General features: G+C 37.5%; 1 protein-coding gene across 1 annotated transcript in view; it reads left to right on the forward strand.

Annotated features, from left to right (window-relative positions):
- The window catches only part of LOC128636240 (mucin-5AC), a 161,481-nt gene extending 158,106 nt beyond the window's left edge, over nucleotides 1–3,375 (forward strand). The window contains exons 26-28 of the mRNA XM_053689278.1: nucleotides 714–757; nucleotides 846–1,043; nucleotides 3,314–3,375. Of these exons, the coding sequence (XP_053545253.1) occupies nucleotides 714–757; nucleotides 846–1,043; nucleotides 3,314–3,375 (304 nt within the window). The remainder of the gene's footprint in view (nucleotides 1–713; nucleotides 758–845; nucleotides 1,044–3,313) is intronic.
- Nucleotides 3,376–19,700: the final 16,325 nt, after the last annotated feature.

Raw genomic sequence — 19,700 nt, forward strand, 5'->3', positions numbered from 1 at the left:
TGTTTACATAGATCCAACCATTAAATAAACACAGGAAACAGCATAAAACATACAGTTTTTGTAAACCTTTCCCATAAATTTTCCTAAATATATTATTTTTTAAAAGCATCTGAAAACTTTATTGAAAAGTGATTTCTGAGGCATGTATATACAGCTGATATGTAGTATAAAGTGAAAGTACTTTTAAAGTACAAAGTCAAGAAAAAAACATTAACAATAACATTACTATGTGGTTTCAATTAAATACAAATATCTGATTTCAGCAAACACAAATCATTTACATTTTTTCTTTCAAAAATGCCATTAAGGAAAAAATATTTGATAATAGCACAATAAAGGTAGCGAGACCATTCTCTATGCCAAAACCATTTATTCAATTTTTTTGTAAGTTATTGTAAATGTGCATAGTGCCAAAACAGATCCTATTTCTTTTTTCTTTTTCTTTTTTGATTTCTTTTTTTTGCCTACACAATTTTTTTGCCTACACACATTCATGAGAACTGCTTATATAATGATAAATGCTTACAGTGTATGTTGTCAGCATTTATCGATGTACGGCGGACATGATACGCTATATCATATCATGTCCGCTCGTACATTGATAAATTAACCCAAGATCTCTTTTTTCCCAAATATTTATTTTCAACTCTTTTGACCATAAAACCTTTCATATATAATTTAATAAAATACATCTCCTGATTTTCCCCCCACAGTTTTTGTACCTTAAATGGTATTGAATGCAAGTACAAAGTAGAAGGTATGATAAAAAAAAAATATATATATACATTTTATTAAATATTTGATATGTTACTTTTATTATTATAAACTGTACGTTTATTTTGCAGCTTGTAAGTGCGAGTATCAAGGAAAGATTTATAAATACAATGAAGTCATTTACAACACCACAGATAATATTGGAGGCTGTATTATTGCAATATGCAAAGAAAATGGAACCATCTATAGAGAAGTCCACCCATGTCCCACAGTATCTACAACATCTGTTCGAACAACCCCATTAGAGTTTACTACTGAGAGTTCTACAGGTAAGACTTGAAATTATTATATTTAATTTAAAGATTTGGAATTTGATTCTGATAACAATTTTGTTTATTTTTTATCGTCTAAAACACAATTGAGTTCTATATCCTCATGTACTGTATATTATGTGGGCAAAGACAACAAACATTTTATTTTATTTTTTTTATGGATAATTGGCTTCCTTAAAAATTCCTTAATTTCCTTTATAAATATTTTTTATATATAATATCTAATTTGAATTTATCAGATTTCCTCCATATCACTCATTTAATATATGCAGTTGTAGTATTAAAATTTTTAAAGGCATTATTTCAATAAAATAATAATAAAAAAATTGTCCTTGATTTCAACATGACATTAAAGTGAATGGTGAAAATTAAAAGTAATTTATTTTTTGTCAACCATATTCCTTTGTGTGTTTTGAATAACATTTGAAATAGCAGAATTAGCATGGGTGATGTTTAAATTCAAATGTTTGAACAATTAAACAAATGTCAGAAAATTAGACTTTAAAGAAATAAACATTTTAAACAATAAAAGCTTAATACAAATGGTGTTTAGAAAGATATAAAACTGAGTTTTGTAATGTATTCCTGATGTTATATTTCCTTAAAAAAATCTTAATAATATGTCACAATGCCCGCTAAAAAGAATGTATTGCTTAAATCTGGATTACACAATGTATTGGTTATAAACACTGGTATAAATGTTTGACAAAACATTCAGAACCTTTTTCTATTTTTATTATTTTATTTTTTTATAGAGTTTACAATGTATATCCATGGAAAAATGGAGTTAAAACTTGGCATATAGTGAACATAATCATAAACAAATAATAATGATATTATAATAACAGTCGTCAATCTGATGGAAAAAGCCATTCCCCTTTAAAATTTCTATCAATAATTTATTGATTCATTTCACATTTTTTAACCAATTGACTTTGCTTGTATAATTCTAGTCTCAAAATAATAAATTTCCATTTCTCAAAAAAACATTTCTACATTTCAAAATTAAATCAAATATCACATTGTTCAATAAGGAATTGTTTAAACATTTTACATAATGGCACAAGATTAAATTTACAATGTTTTAAAATTATATTTCCACCAACAGGAATACTAATATTTATAAAATCTTTAAAATGGGTATAATTGTTATTAGAAAAAAAAAAAGCTCTAGTTGAAAAAGATCTGAATATTACAGGTTATGTTGATCCATTAATAAACCGTTCTTCAAAATTTCAGAATTTTGGACATAACCAAAAGCAAAGCAGTGTATTTGCACTGCACATTTTACACTTCATACAATAAATCCAAACTGTATTACTCCCCCAGTTAGAAATCCTTTCAGATGCTAAATATGACACCAAAGATTATTTTTTATATGTTGTTCTCATAAATGCTGACAGATAAACTTCCTCAATTTGTTTTAAGCTATGACAAATTACTTGTTCATCAATATTAGCAAATTGTAAGTTACTACATTTCTTAACACGATTATCTAAAAAGCTTTTGTAGTCCACATTATTAATCAGTTTATAAAGTAATGAAATATAAAATCTATTATTCTAAAATTAATTAAAATTGAGTCTCATACCATGATTTCCAATATAATCTTATAAAAATACTAGACATTCATGTCTTATTTGTGAATATGCAAAAAGATATTCATCCCTTATTGAGTAATTTAGTTTCAAATTATCAAAATGTATGACAGGATTATCTTATTATTTGTTGATTAATTGATATACATATTCTATTCCTTTATCTAACTACTGTTTGAATAAGTTTGAGGAAAGTCCCCTTGCGAAATCAGCATTTCCTTTCTCCTTTATATAGTAGATCGGAAATGTAAAACAGCAACATTATTTCTTTCTAATGACACGGTGAGTCCACGGATCATCATAATTACTGTTGGGAATATTACTCCAGACCAGCAGGAGGAAGCAAAAAGCACCACAGCAAAGCTGTTAAATATCACTTCCCTACCCACAAACCCCAGTTATTCTCTTTGCCTGTGTTGCAAGGAGGTGTTTTGTTGTCTTAAAGAAGTTTCTTCTATCAAGAGTTTATTATTTTGAAGCATGGCAGGTTTGCTCTGTCTTCCTGGGGGTTAAGCCATAGTCCACGTCAGTCTCTTCAGTAGAGCAGTGGTGGCTTTTAAGCATCTGGAAACTTGTGGGGTATAATCCTCACTGCGCCTCCCAATCTGTTGTTGCTGCCCTATCTTGGAAGCCTGTGTATGTTTATTCAGTCTTCCTTTTTTTCCACAGGTCCATGGGAGGGAGGAGACCTCTCAAACCGGGTGTGCTGCCTTGCTGCTGGGCAGATGTAAATTCAGGTAAGTACCTTATTTTAATCTCTTATGTGTAAATGAAAGCAGTTTTTTTCTTTAATTGGTTGGGTTTTTGGGTAAAGATGAACCAAGAGGCCCTGAAAAACGTTACATGTAGCTTGTGTTTTGATTCCAATGTGGAACCACCAATCCCTTTTTGTCCCTCTTGTATTGATAGAACTTTACATTTCAGGGATAGACTTTTTGATTCTGAGCCACCATTATCTAAGGTGGATGCTGTTCAGGGGTCTCCTGTTCAAATAGATGCCGCTGCTTTCTCCTCAAGTGTCTCAAACATTATTGTCCATACAGGCAGTGCCCTGCGTTTCCTCTCACCCTACGGTTGGGGTTACATTGCAAGACATTGCTACACAGATATCTTCTGCTGTAACTGATGCGCTGTCTGCCTTTCCCATGTTGCAGGCAAAGCGCAAGAGGAAATTTAAGGAATCATTGAGTAAGGTTTCTAACTCAGTTGTGACTATTCCGAATGTTCCCTTCCAGAAGTCTGAGGAGTATGATTCTTCTGTAGTATCTGAGGGTGAAATATCAGACTCAGATAGTGCTACTCCTTCTGATGCAGAGGTTGTATCCTTCAGGTTTAAACAAGAACACCTCTGTTTGGTACTTAAGGAGGTTTTGGCTACGTTGGATGACTCTGACTCGACTGTTGTTGTCACTCCTAAGAAGTCTAGTAAGCTGAATAAGTACTTTGATGTTCCTTCCACTGTGGAGGTATTTCCTGTTCTAGACCGTGCTACAGAGATTATTGCATGGGTGTGGGAGAAGCCTGGGATTCCTTTTTCCCCTTCTCCAATTTTTAAGAAGATGTTTCCAATAGCCGATTCTATTAAGGAGTCTTGGCAGACGGTTCCCAAGGTGGAAGGAGCAGTTTCCACTTTGGCTAAGAGAACCACTATTCCCATAGAGGATAGCTGTTCTTTTAAGGATCCTATGGATAAGAAGTTGGAAGCATTACTTAAAAGGATGTATGTTCACCAGGGTTTGCAATGGCAGCCTGCGGTGTGTGTTGCTACTATCACTAGTGCGGCAGCATACTGGTTTAATGCGTTGTCTGATTCTATTCAGACTGATTCTCCTCTTGAAGAGATTTAGGATAGGATCAAGGCTTTGAAGTTAGCCAATTCCTTTATCACAGATGCTTCCTTACAGGTCATCAAGTTGGGAGCAAAGATTTCTGGATTTGCTGATCTGGCATACAGAGCCTTGTGGTTGAAGTCTTGGTCTGTGGATGTGTCGTCTAAGTCTAAGCTTTTGTCAATTCCTTACAAGGGTAAGACCTTGTTTGGGCCTGGTTTGGCTGAGATTATTTCAGATATTACCAGAGGAAAGGGTCATTCTCTCCCTCAGGATAAGAAAAATAAGCAGAAAGGGCATCAGAGTAATTTTCTTTCCTTTCAAAACTTTTCAGATAAACCTTCCCCCTCCTCTTCCAAGCAGGTACAGTCTAAGTCCTCCTGAAAGTCCAATCAGTCTTGGAACAAGGGGAAGCAATCTAATAAGTATGTTACTGACTCAAAGTCAGCATGAAGGGTCTGCCCCTGATGGGGGAGCGGCTCTTATAGGGGGCAGACTTTCCTTTTTCACTCAAGCCTGGGTTTCGGGATTTTCTGGATCACTGGGTGGTGGATATTGTTTCCCAGGGATACAAATTAGAGTTCAAGACCTTTCCACCCAGGGGCAGGTTCCTTCTCTCAAGATTATCTGTAGACCAGATAAAGAGAGAGGTTTTCTTATGTTGTGTCCAGGATCTTTTTGACCTAGGTGTGATAGTTCCTGTTTCAGTACAGGAGCAGGGTCTGGGATTTTATTCCAATCTGTTCGTAGTTCCCAAAAAGGAGGGAACTTTCAGACCTATTTTAGATCTCAAGAGCGTAAACGATATCCTCAGAGTTCCATCTTTCAAGATGGACACTATTCGTTCCATTCTTCCTTTTGTTCAGGAGGGTCAGTTTATGACCACAGTGGATTTAAAGGATTCGTATCTGCATATTCCCATCCACAGGGACCATCACAAATTTCTGAGGTTTGCATTCCTAGACAGACACTTTCAGTTTGTGGCTCTTCCATTTGGTCTTGCAACAGCTCCCAGAATTTTCTCAAAGGTTCTTGGAGCGTTAATGGTGGTGCTCCGGTTGCGGGGTGTTGCAGTGGTGCCTTATCTGGATGACATTCTGGCTCAGGCGCCATCTTTTCAACTAGCAAACTCCCACATGGAGTTGTTGTTGTCTTTTCTGCTCTCCCACAGATGGAAGGTGATTTTAGGAAAATGTTCCTTGATTCCAGCTACAAGGGTGGTGTTCTTGGGAACCATTATAGATTCTCTAGCAATGAATATTTTTCTGACAGAAGCCAGAAGAACAAAGAACTTCAACTCTTGTCTTGCCCTTCAGTCCTCTCCTCAGACATGAGAGGCTCAGTGTATGGAGGTTATTGGTCTGATAGTGTCAGCTATGGACATCATTCCATTTGCTTGGTTCCATCTCAGACCTCTGCAATTATGCATGCTCAGACAATGGAATGGGGGTTATGCGAATCTGTCTCTGCAAATTGTTCTGGATCAGGCGACAATAAATTCTCTTCCGTGGTGGTTGTCTCAAGATCTTCTCTCCCAGGGAACTTGCTTTTGCAGACCTACCTGGGTGATTGTGAACACGGATGCCAGTCTGCTGGGATGAGTTGCTGTCTGGCACTCATTAAAGGCTCAGGGTTTATGGACTCGGGAGAAGTCGGTTCTTCCCATAAATATCCTAGAGCTGAGGGCAATCTTTAATGCTTTTCTGACCTGGCCTCAGTTAGCTTCAGCCCAGTTTATCAGGATTCAGTCGGACAACATAACATCAGTGGCTTACATCAATCATCAGGGAGGAACTCAGAGTTCATTGGCCATGACAGAGGTAGCCAAGATTATTTAGTGGGCAGAGATTCACAGCTTCTATCTGTCTGCGATCCACATTTCAGGGGTGGACAATTTGGAAGTGCATTTTCTGAGCAGACAGACTTTTCATGCGGGGGAGTGGGAACTTCATCGGGAGGTGTTTTCCAGCTTGATTCTCAAATGGGGACAGCCGGAGTTGGATCTCATGGCACCTCGTCAGAATGGCAAGCTCCCAAGGTACGGGTCGAGGTCAAGGGATCCTCAGGCTGTACTGATAGATGCTCTGGCAGTTCCTTGGAATTTCAGTCTGGCATACGCGTTTCCTCTGTTTGCTCTCCTTCCTCGGGTCATTGCTCGGATCAGACAGGAGAGGGCCTCAGTGATTCTCATCGCACCGGCGTGGCCTCACAGAATCTGGTATGCATATCTGGTGGAGATGTCATCTATTCCACCTTGGAGACTTCCACTGAGGAAGGATCTTCTACTTCAGGGGCCCTTCCTTCATCCAAATCTTTGTTTCTCTAAAGCTGACTGCATGGAGATTGAACACTTGATATTATCTAAGCGGGGGGTTTCTGAGTCGATATTGAGACTTTGATTCAGACTTGTAAGCCTGTAACTAGAATAATTTATTATAAGATATGGTGTAAATATCTGTATTGGTGTGAATCCAGAGGGTTCTCTTGGAGTAGAGTTAGGATTCCTAGGATTTTTTCTTTTCTCCAGGAGGGTCTGGAGAAGGGTTTATCTGCAAGTACCTTGAAGGGTCAAATTTCTGCTTTATATATTTTGTTACACAAGTGTCTGGTGGATGTGCCAGACATTCAATTGTTTTTTTGTCAGGCCCTGCTTAGAATCCGGCCTATGTTTAAGTTTGTTACTCCTCCTTGGAGTCTTAATTTGGTTTTTAGAGTTTTTCAACATGCTCCATTTGAGCCTATGCATTTTTTGGATATTAAGATGTTATCCTGGAAAGTTTTGTTTTTGGTTGCTATTTCTTCATCTCAAAGAGTTTCTGAGCTTTCAGCGTTGCAGTGTGAATCCCCTTTTTTCATTCTGAGAAGGTGGTCCTGCGTACTGCCTTAGGTTTCCTTCCCAAAGTAGTTTCTGAAGGAATATTAGTCAAGAAATTGTTGTTCCTTCTTTGTGTCCAAATCCTTCTTCTCATAAGGAGTGTTTGTGGCACAACCTGGATGTGGTTTGTGTGTTGAAATATTATTTGCAGGCAACTAAGGGTCTTCTTCTTTTTTTCTGGGAAGTGCAAGGGTCAGAAAGCTATGGATATTTCTCTTTCTTTTTGGCTGAGGAGTGTTATTCGCTTGGCATATGAGACTGCTGGACAGCAACCTCCTGAGAAAATCACGGCTCATTCCACAAGGGTTTATTCTTCTTCTTGGGCCTTCAAAAATGAAGCTTCTGTGGAACAGATTTGCAAAGCTGCGACTTGGTCATCTTACACACTTTTTCTAAATTTTACATGTTTGATACTTTTGCTTCGACTGAGGCTTCTTTTGGGAGAAAGGTTCTTCAAGCAGTGGTGCCTTCTGTCTAGGTTAACTGTCTTGTCCCTCCCTTATCATCTGTGTCCTCTGGCTTGGGTATTGGTTGCCAACAGTAATTATGATGATCCGTGGGCTCACCGTGTCATTAGAAAGAAATGAAAATTTATGCTCGCCCTGTATTTTTCAGACAGTTTATTTTTCTATAAACCTCAGGCACCTCTGCACCTTATGTTACTTCCTTTCTCCTTTCCCTTTGGTTGAATGACTGGGGTTTGTGGGTAGGGAAGTGATATTTAACAGCTTTGCTGTGGTGCTCTTTGCCTCCTCCTGCTGGCCAGGAGTGATATTCCCAACAGTAATTATGATGGTCCGTGGACTCACTGTGTCAAAAAAGAAATACATTTATCAGGTAAGCTTACTAAATTTTTTATGGTTTTTAAACCTTGTAAATTCAATGCCATGCTACAATAGGATCTTCTAGAAAATCTATTCTCTTGATGTAAACAGGGGATCATCTTCATATGAGCAATATTTCTTAAAAGAAGGGGTTTAGTAATTTGTGATTCTACATCTAACAGGGTAAAATGTCTTAAATTTAATATCCAGTCCAAAACAATTTCACCTAATGCAACAATATTGTAACTTGTAATGTTTGTAAGAGCCAACTCTAAATAATGTTTATTCAGAACTAATTTTTATAACTAATCTAGGTTTCATATTGCCCCAAAGATAATTCTTGATAGAAACATTCATCTTATTAATCTCTTTTTTACTTGGCAACAATGTAATATTTTGAAATAAATAGAATAATTTTGGGAAGGCAATAATCTTCAATAAATTAATCTTCACAGATAGGGAGAGTGTAAGGCCTAGATTTGGAGTTTTGTCGGTAACGACCCGAAAAACTAAAGCCGGCTTTTTTCTGGCCGCACCATAAAAATAACTCTGGTATCGAGAGTCCACATAAAGGCTGCGTTAGGCTCCAAAAAAGGAGCATAGAGCATTTTTAACGCAGCTTCAACTCTCGATACCAGAGTTGCTTACGGACGCGGCCAGCCTCAAAAACGTGCTCGTGCACGATTCTCGCATAGGAAACAATGGGGCTGTTTGAGCTGAAAAAAAAACTAACACCTGCAAAAAAGCCGCGTTCAGCTCCTAACGCAGCCCCATTGTTTGCTATGCGGTAACCCTTCCTACGTCTGCACTTAACACTCTAACATGTACCCCGAGTCTAAACACCCCTAACCTTACACTTATTAACCCCTAATTTGCCGCCCCCGCTATCGCTGACCCCTGCATCTTATTTTTAACCCCTAATCTGCCGATCCGTAAACCGCCGCTACTTACATTATCCCTATGTACCCCTAATCTGGTTCCCTAACATCGCCGACCCCTATATTATATTTATTAACCCCTAATCTGCCCCCCACAACGTCGACTCCACCTACCTACAATAATTAACCCCTAATCTGCCGACCGGACCTGAGCGCTACTATAATAAAGTTATTAACCCCTAATCCGCCTCACTAACCCTATATTAAATAGTATTAACCCCTAATCTGCCCTCCCTAACATCGCCAACACCTAACTTCAATTATTAACCCCTAATCTGCCGACCGGAGCTCACCGCTATTCTAATAAATGGATTAACCCCTAAAGCTAAATCTAACCCTAACACTAACACCCCCCTAACTTAAATATAATTTAAATCTAACTAAATAAATTAACTCTTATTAAATAAATTATTCCTATTTAAAGCTAAATACTTACATGTAAAATAAATCCTAATATAGCTACAATATAAATTATAATTATATTGTAGCTATTTTAGGATTAATATTTATTTTACAGGTAACTTTGTATTTATTTTAACCAGGTACAATAGCTATTAAATAGTTAAGAACTATTTAATAGCTAAAATAGTTAAAATAATTACAAAATTACCTGTAAAATAAATACTAACCTAAGTTACAATTAAACTATCAATAAATTAATTAAATAAACTACCTACAATTACCTACAATTAACCTAACACTACACTATCAATAAATTAATTAAATACAATTCCTACAAATAAATACAATTAAATAAACTAGCTAAAGTACAAAAAATAAAAAAGAACTAAGTTACAAAAAATAAAAAAATATTTACAAACATAAGAAAAATATTACAACAATTTTAAACTAATTACACCTACTCTAAGCCCCCTAATAAAACAACAAAGCCCCCCCCCCCAAAAAAAATGCCCTACCCTATTCTAAATTACTAAAGTTAAAAGCTCTTTTACCTTACCAGCCCTGAACAGGGCCCTTTGCGGGGCATGCCCCAAGAAGTTCAGCTCTTTTGCCTGTAAAAAAAAAACATACAATACCCCCCCCCAACATTACAACCCACCACCCACATACCCCTAATCTAACCCAAACCCCTCTTAAATAAACCTAACACTAAGCCCCTGAAGATCATCCTACCTTGTCTTCACCTCACCAGGTATAACCGATCCATCCTGGCTCCAAAATCTTCATCCAACCCAAGCGGGGTTTGGCGATCCATCATCCGGTGCCTGAAGAGGTCCAGAAGAGGCTCCAGTGTCTTCATCCTATCCGGGAAGAAGAGGCGATCCGGACCGGCAACCATCTTGATCCAAGCGGCATCTTCTATCTTCATCCGATGACGACCGGCTCCATCCTGAAGACCTCCACCGCGGACCCATCTTCTTCCGGCGACGTCCAACTGCAGAATGACGGTTCCTTTAAGGGACGTCATCCAAGATGGCGTCCCTCGAATTCCGATTGGCTGATAGGATTCTATCAGCCAATCGGAATTAAGGTAGGAATATTCTGATTGGCTGATGGAATCAGCCAATCAGAATCAAGTTCAATCCAATTGGCTGATCCAATCAGCCAATCAGATTGAGCTCGCATTCTATTGGCTGATCGGAACAGCCAATAGAATGCAAGCTCAATCTGATTGGCTGATTGGATCAGCCAATCGGCTTGAACTTGATTCTGATTGGCTGATTCCATCAGCCAATCAGAATATTCCTACCTTAATTCCGATTGGCTGATAGAATCCTATCAGCCAATCGGAAGTCGAGGGACGCCATCTTGGATGACGTCCCTTAAAGGAACCGTCATTCTGCAGTTGGACGTCGCCGGAAGAAGATGGGTCCGCGGTGGAGGTCTTCAGGATGGAGCCGGTCGTCATCGGATGAAGATAGAAGATGCCGCTTGGATCAAGATGGTTGCCGGTCCGGATCGCCTCTTCTTCCCGGATAGGATGAAGACTTTGGAGCCTCTTCTGGACCTCTTCAGGCACCGGATGATGGATCGCCAACCCCCGCTTGGGTTGGATGAAGATTTTGGAGCCAGGACGGATCGGTGATACCTGGTGAGGTGAAGACAAGGTAGGATGATCTTCAGGGGCTTAGTGTTAGGTTTATTTAAGGGGGGTTTGGGTTAGATTAGGGGTATGTGGGTGGTGGGTTGTAATGTTGGGGGGGGGTATTGTATGTTTTTTTTTTACAGGCAAAAGAGCTGAACTTCTTGGGGCATGCCCCGCAAAGGGCCCTGTTCAGGGCTGGTAAGGTAAAAGAGCTTTTAACTTTAGTAATTTAGAATAGGGTAGGGCATTTTTTATTTTGGGGGGCTTTGTTGTTTTATTAGGGGGCTTAGAGTAGGTGTAATTAGTTTAAAATTGTTGTAATATTTTTCTTATGTTTGTAGATATTTTTTATTTTTTGTAACTTATTTCTTTTTTATTTTTTGTACTTTAGCAAGTTTATTTATTTGTATTTATTTGTAGGAATTGTATTTAATTAATTTATTGATAGTGTAGTGTTAGGTTAATTGTAGGTAGTTTATTTAATTAATTTATTGATAGTGTAGTGTTAGGTTAATTGTAGGTAATTGTAGGTATTTTATTTAATTAATTTATTGATAGTATAGTGTTAGTTTTAATTGTAACTTAGGTTAGGATTTATTTTACAGGTAAATTTGTAATTATTTTAACTATTTTAGCTATTAAATAGTTCTTAACTATTTAATAGCTATTGTACCTGGTTAAAATAAATACAAAGTTACCTGTAAAATAAATATTAATCCTAAAATAGCTACAATATAATTATAATTTATATTGTAGCTATATTAGGATTTATTTTACAGGTAAGTATTTAGCTTTAAATAGGAATAATTTATTTAATAAGAGTTAATTAATTTCGTTAGATTTAAATTATATTTAATTTAGGGGGGTGTTGGTGTTAGGGTTAGACTTAGCTTTAGGGGTTAATCCATTTATTAGAATAGCGGTGAGCTCCGGTCGGCAGATTAGGGGTTAATAATTGAAGTTAGGTGTCGGCGATGTTAGGGAGGGCAGATTAGGGGTTAATACTATTTATTATAGGGTTAGTGAGGCAGATTAGGGGTTAATAACTTTATTATAGTAGCGCTCAGGTCCGCTCGGCAGATTAGGGGTTAATAAGTGTAGGCAGGTGGAGGCGACGTTGTGGGGGGCAGATTAGGGGTTAATAAATATAATATAGGAGTCGGCGGTGTTAGGGGCAGCAGATTAGGGGTACATAAGGATAATGTAGGTGGTGGCTCTTTGCGGTCGGCAGATTAGGGGTTAATAAGTGTAGGCTGGTGGAGGCGACGTTGTGGGGGGCAGATTAGGGGTTAATAAATATAATATAGGGGTCGGCGATGTTAGGGGCAGCAGATTAGGGGTACATAAGGATAACGTAGGTGGCGGTCGGCAGATTAGGGGTTAAAAAATGTATTCGAGTGTCGGCGATGTGGGTTTACCTCGGTTTAGGGGTACATAGGTAGTTTATGGGTGTTAGTGTACTTTACAGTACAGTAGTTAAGTGCTTTATAAACCGGCGTTAGCCCAGAAAGCTCTTAACTACTGACTTTTTTCCTGCGGCTGGAGTTTTGTCGTTAGATGTCTAACGCTCACTTCAGACACGACTCTAAATACCGGAGTTAGAAAGATCCCATTGAAAAGATAGGATACGCAATTGACGTAAGGGGATCTGCGGTAAGGAAAAGTCGCGGCTGAAAAGTGAGCGTTAGACCCTATTTTGAGTGACTCCAAATACCGGCGGTAGCCTAAAACCAGCGTTAGGAGCCTCTAACGCTGGTTTTCACGGCTAACGCCAAACTCTAAATCTAGGCCTAAGTGATTCCCATCTTTTGATGGTTTTACAAAAATGTTAACCCCTGAAAAAATATTTAATTTATACAATTCTTCTAGATTCAATGAAATTTTAATCCCAAAATAAACTAAGTGCTGACATTATTTAAACATATTCAACACACATTTATGTTTTTATAGATCCATAGAACTTCCAATTTATTTGTATTTCCTTTATAGCCTTAAAAAGCAAAAAACAAATCTATACTTTCTGAGATTTTGTTAAAATTTATATTTGATTGTCTTGAAAAAAACAAAACAAAAGATAGCACACATCTTTGCATGAAAAATGAATCTAGCTTTCCAGCCCTCCTGTATTAGTATAGCACATAGTGGGGCCATTAAAGATAATTTGTCATATGTTTCCGCTACAAAATCATTAAACAGATTTTTTTTTTAATTATGTAATTTAAGTTATTATTCATTGCCCTATAGGCATTAATTATTTTAATTTTATCTTGGAAATTTAGCAATCTCATGATGATAGCTCTATTAATACGAGTTCCTTCAGCTGACTTTTTCGCTGGGCTCATTCTATGTATCCTTTCCACTAGAATTGTTGGATTGTCTATCTTAATGTTTAGAAGTGTTAAAATGAATTCTCACAAATTTGTTTAAATACTTATCTAAAATATCATCAGGCAATCCAATTAATTAGATTATTCCAGTTCTATATGTCTTCAAATTTAAATTGCATACTCTTTATTTGTTCTAGTAATGTTTGTGTAGACTGATCTCTTTGAACCTATATGTCTTTTAGATATCTGATTCTCTGTTCAGTTTGGGATAGTCTATTAGCAAACTGCTTAACCTCATTTGATAAGGCAACTATGCTATTTTGGATTAAGTCAAATTGTGGTGTGGACAGTGAGCTTAATTGATAAACTAAATCATTATTATTAGTGCCTTGTACATAATTTACTTCACTAATGCATTCTGTTCTTTAAAAATATACACATTCTTTCTATGGTGATTTTTATTTTTAGATGTCATATTAGGAGATTTAAATTTGGTTTTATAGACATACTTATTCTTAAACAATAAGTGAAAAAAACTATTAATTCTTATGTGCTTACTAAATCACATAAACTATTTATTTATATACAGTCATGTGAAAAAGAAAGGAGACCCTCGTTGAATTCTATGGTTTTAAGTATCAGGATATCATAATAATCATCTGGTCCTTAGCAGGTCTTAAAATTAGATAAATACAAACTCAGATGAACAACAACACATGACATATTACACAGTGTCATGATTTATTTAACAAAAATAAAGAGAGTCCAACATCACAGAGAGTATACAATAAATTACTTGAAATAGAACCCTTAGAGACTTAATAAATAATATATATTTTGAATACAATCTTGAAAATAAGTTCTCCTGTCCATCAAATACTGTTTCAAAATTGAAGACAAATGAAAGTTGCAGTGAAGCCTTAATATTTAGGAGTTTCCAGTAACTTAATCAACAGAGTCCTTTTTATTCAAAGGTTGTTTGAGCAGTCGGAATGACTTTACCAAAGCTTTTCACTTTAGTTAAAAGGACGTGAAACCCAAAAATTTATTAATTCATTTAGAAAGAACATACTAGTTTAAATAACTTTCCAATTTACTTCTAATATCAAAGGGGCTTCATTCTCTTGGTATCCTCTGCTGAAGGAGAGGCAATGCACTACTAATTGTGTTTCATGTCCTTTTAATATTTCCATCTTTAATGTAATTATCATTTAAGTGTGACGATCAATCATTGACTTGTAATATGAGCTTGAGTATCCACTTTGGGCTTGTTATTAAAAAAATAGGATGTAAGTTCTCACAAGTGCTTTTGCAATATTCTTTTTAAATGTGCAACTTGTGAAATGGGTTCATGCGGTAAAAATATTGTGTTTGTGCAAGTATTAATTGAACTCCACTTGTAAACTAGGCTTTATTAGGAAGTAATCTCTGAGTTAATCTAGGCTACTTTCTGTCTCTCAGAATCCACTGGGAGGTTAATTCCTGCGGCTATCTCTTGTATAAAAAGCATTTGTATAATGCATACTACAGTTTTCATATGCTTAGTGTCGGTAGTGACGACAAATGACACAATAAAGGTAAAGGAGCTATTTTTTAACAATTTAATACACTCCAGTAGGTAAAATTAATAATTGGACAGATTGTCCCTTTAAATATTTGCCAAGCTAACATGGTGCAGACTCATTTAGAGAACAGTTTTTTTGTAAAATTTTTGTATATCGCAACAGAGTTTAGGTATTACCGAGATAAACCCTTTTTCACTCGCGTGCAACAGTTAGTGCGCCACTTGTAATCTAGCCCTTTATATAGAATAATCATCTGTTCACACAAACAAAAATATCCAATTAACAAAATTAATGAAAAAATGTATTTATCAATAATTTTTTTAACCATATAATTTGCATATATAACTAGCCAGTGTTAAAGCTGGCACTGTAATATCAACATTGTGTATAAAAATTAAAAAAACTGATTTAGGATTTTATTTTTATAAACCTTGTTTATAGAATTTACTTTTTGGCCTCTTTAGGGAATGTGGAAAAAGCTAATTTTTACTAATAAAAAGCAAGAGATGTTTCATGTAACTTTAAAATACTACCTACCAAAACATCAGATAAATATGTTTATATATTTGCCTATTTTTACTTTCAGTTTGTATCCCTGAAATCTTTCGTGACTGTTCATGGACTAAATGGTATGATGTGAGTTACCCTAAACCCGATAATAATGGAGGTGATTTTGAAACCTACGACAACATCAGGAAAAATGGACTGTATGTGTGTGAAAAGCCTGAAAATATTTCCTGTAGAGCAGCTAAATTCCCCGGCACACCACTGGACAACCTGGGGCAAAGTGTGACCTGTGATATCAACTATGGTCTTGTTTGCCTTAACAAAGAACAGGACACCTCCATACCAGTTTGTTACAACTATGAGATCAGTGTGTACTGCTGTAGGGAATATAAAGCCTGCAAAAGTACAACTACTTCAGTATCAAGAACATCAACCACCGCCATCTCATCACAGACCACTACAGGTACAGTCCATGATCTAATTTCTCCTTTAAAGGGAAATGAAACCCAATTTCTTTCATACAGGTGGTGAGAGTCCAAGATCCACTACTCCTGGAAATAATTTTTCTCTACCAGTAGGAGGAGGCAAAGATTCCCAAAGCTCAAGATCCCTCAGTATTTACTTTGTCTCTTCTGAAGCTGGTTGAAAAATGAAGATGTGCATTTGATTCTTCAGAGAGAGGGGTTTTTAGTCTTTATTGAGGCCCGGTTTCCACTCAGAATACAGTGCTTGTCAGAGGGATGTATATTGGTTATAGTTTGTGATTCTTTTTTCACCCTGATGGGAATTTTTTTAAAAAACCTTCCATAATTGGTTGCAGGGATTTGTCTTTTGCCTCCTTCTATGGATTTATAATATACTCCTACTCTATAACCTCCACTGATATGTTTCAGTACTGGTTTTGCTTCCTTTGTACTGGTGGATGAATGTCTAACGGTAAGGACAATTTATTAATATTTAGACACTCTATTGCTATGTTATGAGCATTTTGTAGACTATATATATATATATATATATATATATATATATATATACAAAACATGGAAGGGGACTGTACTCTCAGACCGGACCGGGTACATATCCCATGACCCTGCAACATGCTCAGCCCTGGGTGCTCAGTGGCACTCACAGGAAGCTTTGCTGTCCCTAGAGTCCCAGGCAGTTAATCACAGACAGGTCTGCGTGCAAGAACCATAGGGAAAATTACAAAACAAATTAATACAACACACAGAGAAAGTCTAGCACTCACAAGCTCTCAGCTAAGATTAAAAGCAAAAATGAAAGTGTTTTTACCGCATTTGGCCAAATAGGACAAGCCCAGGTACCACCTCAAGGTCCCTTCCAAAAACCTGGGACCCTAAAATAGCCACACAATGCAAGCTTTCAATCCAACAAACTGGGAACAAGTGAAGGGTGCACAGGCTTATTTAATCACCCCAGACATATACAAAACATGACCCATGAAGAGGAGCCTTCATGCCGTTGAGGACTGCCGCCATTGAGGACCACCGCTGAGGATCCGTACATCGAGGAAGCCAGCTCCGCACCTCCGCTCCATACCGCCTTTGCTCCGGATGAAGATAGAAGATGATGGAGCCGCCTGGAAGAAGACCTTCTCTGCTGGACTTCAGGAACGGTGAGTACCTATTTGGGGCTTAGTTTTAGGATTGTTTTTTATTTTTTAATTTTTTGATTTTTAAGATTAGGGATTTAATGGGCTTGAAAAAGAGCTAATTGCACTTTTAAGGGCAGTAAAATAGCTGAATGCCCTTTTAAATGCAATGCCCATACAAATGCCCCTTTAGGGGAAATGGGTAGTTTAGGTTTTTGTAGTGGTAGGTTTTTTTTATTTTGGGGGGTTTGATGGGTGGGGTGTTTTTATTTTGGGGGGGCTTTTTCATAGGGATTAGCTATATTTTTTTTATTTTTTGTAATTTAATGTTAGGATTTTTTATTTTAATTGTAATTTAGTAGTAATTGGGGTTAATTTAGGGGGTGTTAGGTTAGGGGGCTTAGTAATTAAATTAGTTTTTTTGCGTTGTGGTGGGGTTGGCAGTATAGGGGTTAATATATCATCAGCGAATGCTGCTTTCATCGCCCAATGTTTCTTGCTTGCCGGAAACATAAGTTAAGAAGCAGTGGTCTTAAGACCACTGCTCCTTAACTTGTCCGCCACCTCTGAGGTGGCGAATTGCAATCATCCCAATCAGATACAATCGGGATGATTGACACCCCCCTGCAGATTAGCTGTGGATCTGCAGGGGGCGGCACTGCACAAGCATTTCACTAGAATTGCTTGTGCAATGTTAAATGCAGAGAGTGTATGCTGACACATTTAGCGATTTCGGACATACATGATCCAAAACAGTTGTTAAATCTACCCCTATTACTCATTTATTTATATACTATTCGATAAGCCTGCCCAGAGGCCAGTTTATTGAAAATTACTGAAAATAATAAACAAAATGATCAAAAACAAAAAATTAAACCTAATCTAATACCCCTATAAAAATAACTCCCCCCCCAAAAAATCAGCTCTTTTACAAACAGCTCTTTTACGCCCATAAAAAAAATCCCTAATTAAAAAAAAAACACCCCAAAATAAAAAAAAACCCTAAGTCTAACCCCGAAATAGGTACTCACAGTTCCTGAAGTCCGATGGCGAAGGTCTTCTTCCAGAAGGTAAAGGTCTTCATCCAGCGCAGTGACATCTTCTATAGGATGAGAGCTACTGAAATCCTATTGGCTGTTCAAATCAGCTCAATAGGATTTCAGTAGCTCTCATCCTATTGGCTGATTTTAAAATTTCAGCCAATAGGAATGCAATGTACCCTATTATAAATGGGGTACCTTGCATTCAATCTTCAGTGTGCGGCGATCGCATGAATAGGAACCTCCATGCTGGTTTTGCTCCATGACGGCCGGTCCTTCTCCGCGATCGCTGATCCTGCTCCACGGTCATCTACACTCCGCAATAACCTCTGCTCCGTACCACCTTCGCTCCAGATGAAGAAAGAAGATGTCCCCATGCTTGATGAAGACCTTCACCGCCTGGATAAAGACCTTCACCGCTGGACTTCAGGAATTGTGAGTACCTATTTCGGGCTTAGACTTTAGGTTTTATTTTTTGGGGGTGTTTTTTTTGGGGCGCAAAAGAGCTGATTGCCATTTTAAGGGCAATGCCCATACAAATGCCCCTTTAGGAGCAATGGGTAGCTTAGGTTTTTTTAGACTTAGATTTTTTTTATTTTGGGTGGTTGGTTGGGTGGGGGGTTTTAGTGTTAGGGGGTAACTGGTAATTTTTTTTTAGGTAAGACTTGTATAACTTTGGGCAATGCCCTACAAAAGGCCTTTTTAAGGTCTATTGGTAGTTTAGTGTTAGTGGATTTTTTTAGATTAGGGTATTTTTATTTTAATGGGCAGCAAAAAAGCTGATTGCCATTTTAAGACCAATGCCCATACAAATGCCCCTTTAGGGGCAATGGGTAGATTAGGTTTTTTTAGTGTTAAGTTTTTTTTATTTTGTGGGGTTTGGTGGGTGGGGTTGTTTTACTGTTGGGGGGGACTTAGAATTGTTTATGTAAAAGAGCTGTTTAACTTTTAAGGGCTATTGTTAGTTTAGTTTAGTACATGCCAACATGTACTGTGACATACTGAAGCAGGGCATGATCCTCTAACTTCGGTGACTGGGCCGCAGGGCAGTATTTCAACATGATAACGACCCCAAACACACCTCCAAGACGACGACTGCCTTGGTAAAGAAACTGAGGGTAAAGGTGATAGACTGGCCAAGCATGTCTCCAAACCCTAACCCTATCGAGCATCTGTGGGGTATCCTCAAACGGAAGGTGGGGGAGCGCAAGGTCTCTAACATCCACCAGCTCTGTGATGTCGTCATGGAGGAGTGGAAGAGGACTCCAGTGGCAATCTGTGAATCTCTGGTGAACTCCATGCCCAAGAAAGTAAGGCAGTGCTGGTAAATAATGGTGTCCACACAAAATATTTACACTTTGGGCCCAATTTGGACAGTTCCACTTAGGGGTGTACTCACTTTTGTTGCCAACGGTTAAAACATTAATGGCTGTTTGTTGAGTTATTTTGAGAGGACAGTTCTGAGTGGAACCTGTCCTGTGAAACCGCTGTA

This window comes from Bombina bombina, chromosome 7 (assembly GCF_027579735.1).
Source record: "Bombina bombina isolate aBomBom1 chromosome 7, aBomBom1.pri, whole genome shotgun sequence".
Classification (NCBI taxonomy): Eukaryota; Metazoa; Chordata; class Amphibia; order Anura; family Bombinatoridae; genus Bombina; species Bombina bombina.